The sequence below is a fragment of the Mytilus trossulus genome, chromosome 3 (assembly GCF_036588685.1).
Source record: "Mytilus trossulus isolate FHL-02 chromosome 3, PNRI_Mtr1.1.1.hap1, whole genome shotgun sequence".
Classification (NCBI taxonomy): domain Eukaryota; kingdom Metazoa; phylum Mollusca; class Bivalvia; order Mytilida; family Mytilidae; genus Mytilus; species Mytilus trossulus.
The window spans coordinates 26,474,969-26,487,768 of record NC_086375.1 but is presented as its reverse complement, the minus strand read 5'-3'; the positions used below and the strand labels follow the sequence as shown (position 1 = coordinate 26,487,768).

Below are 12,800 nucleotides of genomic sequence, written 5' to 3'. Positions count from 1 at the left end.
AATTTATAAAAATTTAAAGACATTAGAACAATTTTTTTACTTTTTTATCTAATACTAAAGAAGAAAACAAGTATTGTAAAGGAGAGATATTTAGCCCGCTGCCAGCTTTTAATGAAATTACTGACAATACTTATTTTGCATTTTTGTAAATGATGAAAGGTTTTGAATGACTCATAACATTTGAATTGTTTTATGGTTTGTTATATTAGAATTAATCTCAAGTTGGATATTATTTCACAGGTTTACATTGCTGAAATACAGGCTGATGTTGCAACCTGTGTAAAAAGAAATACACATAACAGATCTCAGAGTGAAATTGAAAAGGTGAGATATAGCAATACATGTTTATAAAAGAGGGACGAAAGATACCAAAGGGACAGTCGAACTCATAAATCTAAAACAAACTGGCAACGCCATGGCTAAAAATGAAAAAGGCAAACAGAAAATCAATAGTACACATGACACAACATAGAAAACTAAAGAATAAACAACACGAACCCCACCAAAAACCAGGGGTGATCTCAGGTGCTCCGGAAGGGTAAGCAGATCCTGCTCCACATGTGGCACCCGTCATGTTGCTTATGTGATTACAAATCCGGTAAATAGTGTAATCGGTAGGTCACATTCATGAAAGGGAAGGGGATTGTAGTTACGACGTAAGGAACATATCCGATATCATTTGTAAAACGGTTATTCCATAACGGTCAACCAACTCGTGATGGCGTCCGTAAAATTTACGAAGGGATGATTTCAACTTCACCATTTGGAACTCTTGGTTTAATAGCTTCCTTGTAAGCAACAACCATCTATCAAGAAAATCATGATAGGAAATGCAAGCACGGGAATATCGTATCGATTGAGAGATATATACCCTGTATGCAGGTGCTGCTGGAATGTTGCTACTTAGAAATGGAAAGTTCACAATTGGAAAGCTGAAATCATCTCTTTTGTCGTAAAGATTTGTTTTCAACCGACCCTCATTGTCAATTTCTAGATGTAAGTGGTTCTGTTCATCTCAAACCTGTGTTCATATCAAATTTGTGATCTACTCTCTTTTCAAGTTTTATATTTTGTGAAAAAGGAAGGGGTATCATAAGAGCAATTTTGAATTCTTTAATCTTCGATGTTGTGTTTTCTTTTATTGATAAATAGGTACTAGGTACTAGCTCTACTTTTACTGTTCTTCAGTTATGTCCCTTTATAACTTTATATGATATGCAATTGTGGGCATCATCAAACACATTCCCCATTTATTGTCTTGCTTGAAGGAGTCAAAAAGCGAGACATAGGTATGCTGTTTCTGGCATTGGCGATAGTGTCAACAATGTATTAGTTTGTGATTAGGTCTAGTTTATGGTGAACCACTAGTGGTAAATCAAGGATATTTGGTATACAGTAGTATTAGTATTGGCACATCTCATTACCATGGAGATTATTTGGCCCTTGTTATTTGGGCCTCAGTTATGGTCTATTGACTTAGAAACTTTTGCTTGGTTTTCATGTATTAGTTTGTGATTAAGTCAGTTTGTGGTGAACCACTAGTGGTAAGTTAATGATAATTAGTATGCAGTTGTATAAGCATTGGCATATCTCATTTCCATGGAAAATATTTGGCCCTGCCCCCTCAGTCATGGTCTATTGACTTTGAAACGTTTGCTTAGTTTTCATGTTTGTGATTAGGTCAGTTTATGAGGAACCACTAGTGGTAGGTCAATGATATTTGGTATGCAGTTGTAAAGCATTGGCAAGTCTCATTACCATGGAGATTTTTTTACCCAACCCCCTCAGTTATGTTTTATTGACTTTGAAATTTTGCTTAGTTTTCATGTATTAAATTTGTGTTTAGGTTTTTTTAAGGGAACTAATTAAGATAAGTCAATGGTATTTGGTATGCAGTTGTATTAGCATTGGCACATCTCATTTCCATGGATATTGTTTAGCCATGCACCTTCAGTCATGGTTCATTGACTTTGAATATTTTGAAAACTTTAAAGTATTGCTATTTTTATTTCAACCTCTGCAATATCAAAATTACAAAAGAGCAACGTATGTCTGTGATAACAGTTTATTATAAAATATATTGGACTGTTCGACATATAGTTTGCTTCTTTTTTTTTATGTTTTTACACTTTTGATCATGCCACAGTAAATGAAGATGGGTCTTGGTTTTTCTGCCATAGGTGGATGGTTCTCTTTAGGTACTTTGGCTTCCTCCACAAATAACTGGCCATATAGATATAACCTAAATAGTTTATTGCATGTTTACAAGACTTTAAACCTATTGTTCTTGTTTCAGATTGAAAAAGGCTGGCAGGAGACACCAAAACATTATCTTCGATTAGATGTTAGATCAATCCTTCAAGAAGTCTCAATACAAGAGGTACAACTTATTTAGTGAAAGCATATTTAATATATATATTTTTATCTAATTGAAAAATTTGATTTTGTAAATGGATTCGTATAATGTTTTTGTCAAGTTTTATAGAATCATTTGAACCTGCAACAAGTATTAATCAACTCTAGCATTTTAAAGTTCATGAAAAGATAGTAACAGCCAAAAATTGTCCAGCTGAAGGACGCCTCCCAAGTGTGGGAGTTTCTCCCTATATTGAAGACCCATTAGTGGCCTTCAGCTGTTGTCTGCTCTATGGCAGAGTTGTTGTCGCTTTGACACATTCCCCATTTCCATTCTCAATTTTGTTCAATTTTTATTACTCAGTATGTTTGTAGATGCTTAAGTGTAACCATTGTTAAATGTAGGAACAAGGTACTGTAAATTCAGAAATTATTGCATGCATTCATTATTGCTTTTTTGTCATTTTAGACCAAAATGCGACTTTGATTTTTACGGTATTGAGGAAAATCCTGTTTAATTCATGTAAAAAATATCAAAATGCAAGTTTAAATTATTGTAATTATGACCCTTCACAATTTTCGCAAAGAAAAACATCACAAAAATTTCTGAATTTAAAGTAAATCTTGATACTGGTTTTCTGCTCAAGACCAGCATAAACTAAATGCTGTCAAAATTCTTTGGAACTTATTCATCAATATAATTCTCACATAAATACCAGGACCAAATTTTGTATATACGCCAGATGTGCATTTCGACTACAAAAGACTCATCAGTAAAGTAATATCTTGATATACTTTATTTTAAGGTTGAAATGGAAACAGAAGAGGATGAGAAGCCGGAACCTAAACCAGACAAACGTAAGAAAGTAGAGAGTGACGAAGAAGAAGATGTCAAGTTTGGGGTAAGTTATACGATGTTGCTAAATATAGAATTAACTCATCTTTTTTCATGTTTTAGACCAAGAGCTAGGGGTAAGTGTCAAATAAAACATTAAGTATCAATTAATTTATTACTTTGGTTCTTGTTTCAGTTTGGGAATCAGGTAAGTACAACATTACTAATTGACAAACAAGTTTGTTTCTATTTTTAGAACAGGGGTAAGTACAGTCTGTTAATTATAGATTGTTTTAAAAATAAGTTGAGTTTCAGAGAACATGGAAAAGACAGATTTGCAGAATGGTAAGTATGATTAAACAATAGTTTTTTCAAATATAGTCTGACTTATTATGGAATCATACTCATTATCAAATTATCATGCTATGTCACAAATATATAATTCAATATGCTATTTAAATAGACAAACAAAATGCCTAAACATTCCTTAGTCCATTTGTGAAATGTGGACCAGACTCTTGCTTACCTTCTATCTTGAAATGATGAAAGAAACTAGAATGTGCATAGTGCTGGTGTCAACATATAGAATTTTTAATACATTCAAGTTGTGTCCAGTAAAAGAACATATCTCCCACCTAAAGAAGCACCCATTGGTACAGAACCCCCCACTAATAAAGTTATCAAGTATTCCCAGTTCCTAAAATCATCCAAAGTATTTATAGAAATACCCTGGTACTCTGAACAGTTAAGAGTCAGAGTAGATATCTCAGATCATTACTTAATTTTACTATAGTTCTATCTTTGAATAAGTAATAACGACTTGAAACTCCATTACTTTGATAATACAATGACTATTCACCTCTAAATTCAGAGTCTAATTTGATAGTCTTATAATGGTTGAATGTTGAAACATATATAGCAGGCCCGATTATTTTTGGATTGATATTGCCTGACATTTGTAATGGTCCAGAGCCCCCTTCTGAATTAATATACATTCAGAACACCTGGAACAATGCATATTAGGATTAATATGGCTGAAATGCTTCATGAGTGAAGTCTCCAAATTAGACAAAGGTACAGATTATACAGCTTGATTGTTAAGAATATTAATCTTGAGACCTGAGATAACAATCATTTCATTTGTAACAAAACAGTTTTATGGAAATGTCTTTAATGATCTTTAAAGACAGATAAATAGAATAATGGTGCATTTAGACAAAATTATAACAAACATGTATAAAGATTACCCATATACTGATTTTTAGAAAATTAGAATAAAGACTGTGATCAGAGTAACATATCCCCCTCTCCCCAAAAAAATAGCAAACAATTTATTCTTTGTTTTCTCCCCATGAAATTATGAAATGGTTACATATTTATAAATTCCAATACATGTGTTAAGAAATTGGAAACCTAAAAAGAACCTTTACATTAGTTTATCAAATGTTCCTATTATAAAACTTTTGGAAAAATGGCTTGTTCCATTTGAATGGCTACTGTTAATTATGTGTTCAAATTTACTGTGTTTGTTTGATAAAATCCTTGAATGTTCATGTCTTGTGACATTTACAATATGCACTTTGTTGATGGTCAAAAGAAATATGAAGGTTTGCAGAATTTTTGAATCCATGTTATGTCCAATATTGACAAATTTCGTCTTAAAATATATACTTTTGAATAATTTTGAGCCTTACAGTATTAAGGAATTATTGATATAACTGATTTTAGTTGTACATAGAAAGAGACAGGAAAGCAACGTTCTGATAAGCCACATATTCCCATCACTTTATAAGCTTTCCCTTCTGGCAATGTAGAGTAGTTTCATATTTATTACACCTCCAAATAAACATATGTAATGTTTGGTTACTTTTTATAAAAAGTCTGTTGGAAAAGAAGCATATACTGTAGATTAGAACTTGAGCAAACAAATGCATACTGAGAACAGAAGCGAGAGATGGTTCATTTCAAAAACTTTTTTTTGTATTCTGTTGCATGTACATGCTTGTTTAAACGTAAATAAAAATCCCCTTAGTTGATGTTGTATGCTCTTTCACCATTTACAATGGATGATAAATAGACAATGGACTTTGGTACCCATTGTTAAATCTTTAGTATTGTTGTATATTACTTGAACCAATTCCAACAATTGATTGGTTTATTGTTGAAATATATTGTAAAAACAGCTCTTTTATGCAAACATTAAGGATGAAATCCTTCAGATATTTTTACATCTTTTACTAGAAATTCAAACATCAAAATTTTTGATAAACACTATTGCCGTTGACTTGTGTTTCCACAATAGTAGTATTATGAAAGAAGTGTATAACAAAAAAAACATTAGAAAAATATTCTTAATAATTAAAAATCATGATCCTTTAATTTCTCAAATGAGTGACTTTGTGGAATAAAGCTAGAAATACAGTCTATGGGCTCATAAAAAAATGAATGTTTTGATGTTGTTACAGTGGCATGTTGATTTAAGAAGTTTAAAAAAAAAAAAATCTGGTCAATAGTTTGCATGCATGGAAATTTGTGTCCATATTTATGGAAACATAATATTGCTCACATTGCAGTAAAAGCAAATTCTATAAACCATTTCACAATGAACACATATATATAAAGAAAATGCCCCAACATTTGCTGAAATTCCACTTTTGGATGTGAAAGATGCATCTCCATGCATTCTTAGTGTCATAAACAGATGGTAGCATGCACATAGGAAGTCTTTAAATGGTATGGTGGTGATGAAGTTGAAGTCTGTGACATACCATTTGGAGCCATTAAATCAAGGGAAGGAGGTAGCATATGCTTTTCAACTAGAAAAATATGTTGGTAACAAAATTGTCAAGTGTAATTGTATCTTTGGACATCCTAAAAATAAAAGATCTGTTCTTGTAATGCAATTGAATATTAAAATTTCAAATACATTTATACTTATCTTTTGTATTATTTTTTTTTTATATATATACCTGTAGTAACTTCTGTTTCAGTCATAACTATGCATGAATATTCACTTCACTACTCATTTGTATTACTTTCTCCAGCTTCTTTAAGGAACAGCCTAGGGTTGCAATTTATGAAGTGACCTGAAATACAAAACTGTAAATTTAGAAACTATTGCGTGAATTTATCAGTGTGATCTTTAAAGAAAAAAAAAAGAAACTTACTGTGGAAAATATGCATACAGATATGTATCAGATATCAGAATGCAAGTTCGTAACCAAGTACCCACCAAATTGCATTTTGCCCAATGATAAAAACCTTGCAATGATTTCTGAATTTACAGTAGAGGAAACAATTTATAGATAACTTTATTGATTTATTGCAGACCCCGTGCCTGTCCAGAAAGTTTTAGAATTATTATTTGATAAGAAGAAGTTACCAAAAGCTTGATATAATGTTTTTTAACAAGTTTCTTTCTTTTTAGCATTTTAAAATCTTACATTAGGAGAAGAGAAAAGGGCCTTTGGGACACTATGCAGCAACCTTTTTGCGTTTCAGTTTTGACGTTTGAATAATTTGCCAGTATGATTTGATTTTAGTGTTTCTGATTTAGATTAAATACTGAAGTTTCTTCTCTTAGATTGAGCTGCAGCTTGCATTTAATTTCACTGAAACAGTAATATGAAATGTTTTGTAGGCTTTTGTGGTGTCTTTAGGACAAGGAAGTATGTAGCATGCACTTGGAAGATTTAAGGAATTCTAAGGAGGCTGTCTTCCACTTTTAATCTTAATTTTGTTTTCAGGAAACCCCTTTTTTTTGCAGATATATTTATATACTATGGATTCATTATTATTTGATGGATACCAATTTTTCAGGGATTTCCTAGATTCATGTGAATCACTAATTGAAATTTTCCAAGAAATAACAAATTTTCTATAGCCTTTGTATGAGGAGTTTGGCAAAACCACATAATAAAATATGCATGTAAGTTTTACTCTCCACAAAAATTGATACCCATGACAATAAATGAATCCACAGTAACTGATTAGTCATATCATGTTGTAACCTTAAGAAGAAGAGCAAGATAATTTCATTCAATAAAACTTATAAACATGTTTGTGTCATTTTGGTCTTTTGTGGATAGTTTTCACATTGGCAATCATACCACATCTTCTTTTTTTATATTATATTCAGCCAAAGTCTATATATTTTAAGTTATTATTCTTAACCTGTTCAAATGAATACCACAAATCAAGAGATAAAGACTCAAAGAAACTAAGATCAAAACAAGTTTCTGACACTTTTGGACACAATTGACTGACATTATATTTCTGTTATTTAAAGGTCAAGAAAGGTTTCATAAAAAATGAAAACAACAACTTATTATTGTGTCTGCAACACTTTCCGTGAAAACATTACCTTCACCAGGAATGCTCAAAACTGAATATTTGAATAAACTGGAAGTGAACCCCACCATCATGCAATATTGTTTTGGTCCACTTGATCTTTGAGTTTCTTGTAATCCCCACTCAATCTTAGAAAATTTTATTGCTCATACAAAGGGATGAGACAAATAGTTATCAAAGGTACCAGGATTACAATTTAATATGCCAGACGTGCATTTCGTCTACATAAGACTCATCGGTGACGTTCATATCAAATCAATTGAAAAGCCAAACATGTACAAAGATGAAGAACATTGAGGACCCAAATTCCAAAAAAGTTGTGCCAAATACAGCTAAGGTAATCTACTCCTGGGAAAAGAAAATCCTTAATTTTTCAAAAAAGTTTTGTAAACAGGAAATTTATAAAATGACCATATTATTGATAATCATGTCAACACCGGAGTGCTGACTACAAAAGTATTACAACTTAGTAATGTCTTTTTCAATCACCTTTGTTTTCTCCAATGAAACTGGCTTCTTCCAATCCAGCCAAAAAAAAATATATATGTTATTGTATTACCTACAATAAGAAATTATTAATGACATTTTTACCTTTTCTTTACACCCACATGGTCCAAATTTGAACTTATTTTAAAAGTTCTCAGAATCTTAAGCATGTGCTTTTGGGACCCTTTTTTACGCACTTTGCGGTTGGTTAACGTTTGGAGGGGAACAGTATCCATCTGTGATAATTGCTTTCAGTACCTTCTAATTTGACTGCACCACACATGACTGAAATCATTTAACAACATTTTTTCCCTTTTCCCTGTATGAAAAATTGAATAATCTTTACCAGAAAATTTTTCAAATGGTTGTACCTCAAAACCTTAAGGCACTTTATCATGTTATTGTGAATATGTCAAATGTTGTATTATCTTAATAAGCATGTGAACAGCAACATCATGGTACATGACATATTTAGTGATCTGTACATGTTTATTACAGTCTAGTGTAATGGAGAAGGGTCCTTTTTCATATTTCCTCTCCAAGTCATAATTTCAATTCATTGTTACATTTGTTAGATGTTTTATGTCTTCATAGGAAATAAAGAAGAGTAAATGGGAAGTTGAACCCTCAGGAACACAACTAGGTAATTTTTTTATATCAGTGCAAAAAGCACAATTGTGAAAATGTTCAATTGACACATTGGAGATAGCTCAGTAGACAAAAGTTTCTTAATTTATTGCTCAAGATATTGCATTGAAAAATATGGTGCAATTACCTTTAGCTGACATCAAACCTGTCAATTTGGAGGACAAATAGAAAAGTTCAAGGTAATGCACCCACTAATATAGCTGAATAATAATAAAAATAATAATAACTAAGTCTAAAGGGTCAGAAATCAAAGTCACCAGAAGTACAGAAAGAATTTCAAGTGGTAACTATTGAACAAAATGAAAGTTCAAAATCAAGGTTATAACACCCTAGCCCTTTTCGATGTATTGATTAAGAAACAGCGACCACTTTGTTGAGGACAACATGCTATTTGAATCTTATTGAAATAAAAAGAAACTACTTTGAAATACTTTGTGGAGACAAAAACTGTTTTGCAAACATAATTTCAATATTTTTAAGAAAGTTTTTTCTTAAATTGAAAATTAAAAAAATTGACTAGCAAATTTTTAATATAGCATTTAATTCACTGGTTGTTTAGGAAACATGTATATTCCTTAAGTAAATGTCTGTACCATTATCAAATGAGAGTATTGTTAAATTTTTTATTTTTTTCACTAAAAGGAGTAGGTCCGGTAAGGACCGATTTTGGCCTCAAATTTCAGGTTCATCTGATGAAAGATGTTGACCACTTTTTAAGCACTTAAATGTCTATTTTATTTGATTCAATTAAAATATGTGAAAGATTTGAACTAATTTAGTCATTAAAAACGCTCCAATTCAAGCTCAAATATGAAAAATCTACCAAATATGCTAAAAAATGTCACTTTTAAGATGGTTTTTGTCAAAAATGAAAGTGGCCACATCCGTGTTCATCCTAAACCTTTATATATGTTATGTATTATCATCAAATACAACTTACATTTAAATATTTTGGATGAACACGAATGCGGCCACTTTCGGTTTACACGGAAACCGTCTGAAATTTAACCAAAATGCTAGAATTGTGAAGATTATAGTAATTTAGCATGACTTAATGGTGCTAGTACTCGATATATGTACATCGTATTGTCAAAAACAGCCCATATTTATGTAGCAGAAGCATTCTACTGTCCCATAAATAACTAAAAGTATACATTTTAACAATTTTGTAAAACTGCCATATTTTGGGGCCAAAAAGGGGTCTTACCGGACCTACTCCTTTATAAAAAAAAAATCTCAAATCGTGTTGCGTTGACAGTTTCTTCTGAAAAAATCTTGCTCGAAAGTTTTGCACCTGTTGAACATTTTCATTTTTTTTCTGAAGAAACATCTGTTCTTTATTTTACCTCAATCTAATCAGATTAATTTTATAATTTTGATGTTATATTATATCTCGGAATTAGATAAAAAAAAGAGGAGTTTTTTTGTAATATTTTTAGGGTTAAACTTGTGAAAAAATGTAATTCATAAATCTTTATTTACCCTCATAAAAAGATGATATTAATGACATTATAGTCATGATTACTAACTGACACCAAAAAATGTTTTTGAAGCGCACCAGTCATGATATGATAAAATGTTCAATATATCTCATTTTCATTATAAAAAAAACCAATTCCAGTTATTATTCAACATAGAATTAAGTCACTAGACTTCACAAAAACTATCTGGTAGGTCAGAGAGAAGATGTTATGTTTTTTGAAATTTAAGTCAGTGTCTAACAGAAAGCTTATATTTTACAATGCTGTTGAAAAAAACGTATTATATTGTGTAATCCAGTTATCCAATGTACAATGCTTTATATCATCATTGAATTGAAGTGTGATTTAGAAAAAAACTACCTATTTTTAGATAAACTTGATGGTTTAATACATCACAATAAGAAGATAGCTCCAGTTCACCAGAGTATGGAAGATTTCCTGCAGCTGCCTGATGACTATGATACTAGACCTCTTGCTCCTGGACAAAAAAGGGTAAGGATTCTAAACAACAAGTATATCTCAGAGCCCTACATTTGGACAATTGAACTTAAATCATGTTTAGCTGGCTCAAAGAATGAAGTGAAAATGAATGGCTGTATATCTTTTTATGACACAACTTCAGTTAGCTTTTGATATTTGTTAGAAAGTTTGAAGACAGCACATAATTCAATAAATATGGTAGAATATCATGGCACGGAATTATTTAGATATTTAAAATATTCCAGGGTTAGTCTTCAAAAGTAGATTATCATTTTACTGAATTTTTGGGTTATCTATTACATTTTCGAAAAATTCTCAGAACTTGTTTTGGAAAAAACTTAACTATTTTGGGGTTATCAGTTACTGTCTTTGCAAAGTGTTCAAATCTTGCTTTAGAAAAATGACAAATCATCAGATCTCTTTAGGTTATATTCATAACTCTTATTTTTTGTTATTTATACTTTAACAGGTTAGATGGGCAGACATTGAGGAGAAAAAAATTCAGTCAAGACGACGCGACATAGGTTTTGTGGTGGGACAGACACAGCGGGACTGGGAACGGATAACAGATGATTCTTATGCTGACAGGCAACTCAACAGAACAAAATATTTTTAATTAATGTTTTATATTAAATAAAAAAAAGGTACATAATTTTATATATATTTAAAAGTCTTTTTGTTGTGCAGTTCAATAGGTAAGTCAATATTTTATGTTTCTGATTTGATTACTCAAAATACTAGTTGATGTGAAACATGATTTATGTATACATGTTAAGATAAGACCAATTCTAACAAAATTGTGTGCTGAATTGTGACAAATATTAAAAAAAAATAATACAGCATTACTCTCTAGTAGATTAAAACATAATTCATAATTCTTCATTTGAGAAAAGAATCATCATCATCATAACTGCATCAGATATATCAAAACAAAAATGTACACCTGAGTTAAGTGTTTACATACACGTTCTTGCCTTTAAAGACTGAAAATGTGTTTATTGAAGTTGTATATCATTTTATGTTCAACCCTGATCATATTGTAGTATTTAATAAAAAAATGTACTGCCAATTACTAACAGTACTGACTATGTGAGATATGTATCTCTAGACATTCACATTTAATACCCTTATATTTGTTAGTTGTTGCTGAGACAATTCCATGCACAATTTCCTTTCTGTCCATAGTATGATGACCCATATTAATGAACAGTACAATTTGTGATTTAAGATTAAAAAAAAAAAAAAGCTTACCTACAAATAATTCTACAGGTTTTACATATGCAAAATATGTAGCTGTGTATATGTTTTATGGCTTGATTTGTTTGAAATATTCAAATGTTTCAATTGACTGTAAAAAGGTATTCTGGAGTGAAAAAAAAACATATTTCTAATTTCACCCAGATTTGCTTGTATTCCCCTTAACCTTGTCAGAACAAAATCTCAAGGTACAAACACTCCTGATTTGTCCCCATGCCTGATAAGAGTATTGTCCAAAAATTTCTGTCCTGCCCTGTCTGATATATAGTATCAACAATTTTTTATATAACTAAATTAAGATATAATGGATTTCATAGTATTGAAATATTGTAACTATGGTATACTTACACCATACAATGATTGACTGTTCAAGAACTAGGGGTGATTTGGGTAGAACTGACAAACATCAAAACTGCGTTTCTTTTTGTGGAAGTTTTGTGTACACGGTGAACAGGTCTTCAAGGTTAAAGGTAAGGTTATTAAGTCTGAAGCATGATTAAATTTAATAAAAGAAATTAATTCTAACAATATTTTTTTTCTCCTCACTGAAAGATGCATCAGAGAAGATGCCTCTATGTGTTTATTTTGTGATAGTGGCCTTTGTATTTTGTTATTTTAAGCTGTGAACACTCTCTGTTCTTTTGATATGAGCTAACAGATTTTATGATGAAAGGTTATAATCTGTGTTTGCTGTCTCTTGCATCATCGTATATTATGTATACTTGTTACATTTTAAGATAAAAATACAAAATGTAGAAGACTAGAATTCAGAAGAATGTTGTCTTGAGTTTGTTATCCAATCTATCCCAAATCTTTCTTTAGTCTTTAATAAAAACATCTTTAACATCTCTTCCCTTTGTTAAAATGATATTACAACATTCATTTCTTTTATTTCCTTATTTATTTGG

At 31.0% G+C, this 12,800-nt stretch overlaps 1 protein-coding gene across 3 annotated transcripts in view; it reads left to right on the top strand.

Annotated features, from left to right (window-relative positions):
- The window catches only part of LOC134711058 (YLP motif-containing protein 1-like), a 34,860-nt gene that overhangs the window by 16,103 nt on the left and 5,957 nt on the right, over nt 1–12,800 (top strand). For all 3 annotated transcript variants that reach the window (XM_063571488.1, XM_063571487.1, XM_063571486.1), the window contains exons 15-20: nt 241–324; nt 2,297–2,380; nt 3,162–3,257; nt 8,621–8,669; nt 10,526–10,647; nt 11,105–11,277. In XM_063571488.1, the coding sequence (XP_063427558.1) occupies nt 241–324; nt 2,297–2,380; nt 3,162–3,257; nt 8,621–8,669; nt 10,526–10,647; nt 11,105–11,251 (582 nt within the window). In that variant the 3' untranslated portion in view covers nt 11,252–11,277. The remainder of the gene's footprint in view (nt 1–240; nt 325–2,296; nt 2,381–3,161; nt 3,258–8,620; nt 8,670–10,525; nt 10,648–11,104; nt 11,278–12,800) is intronic.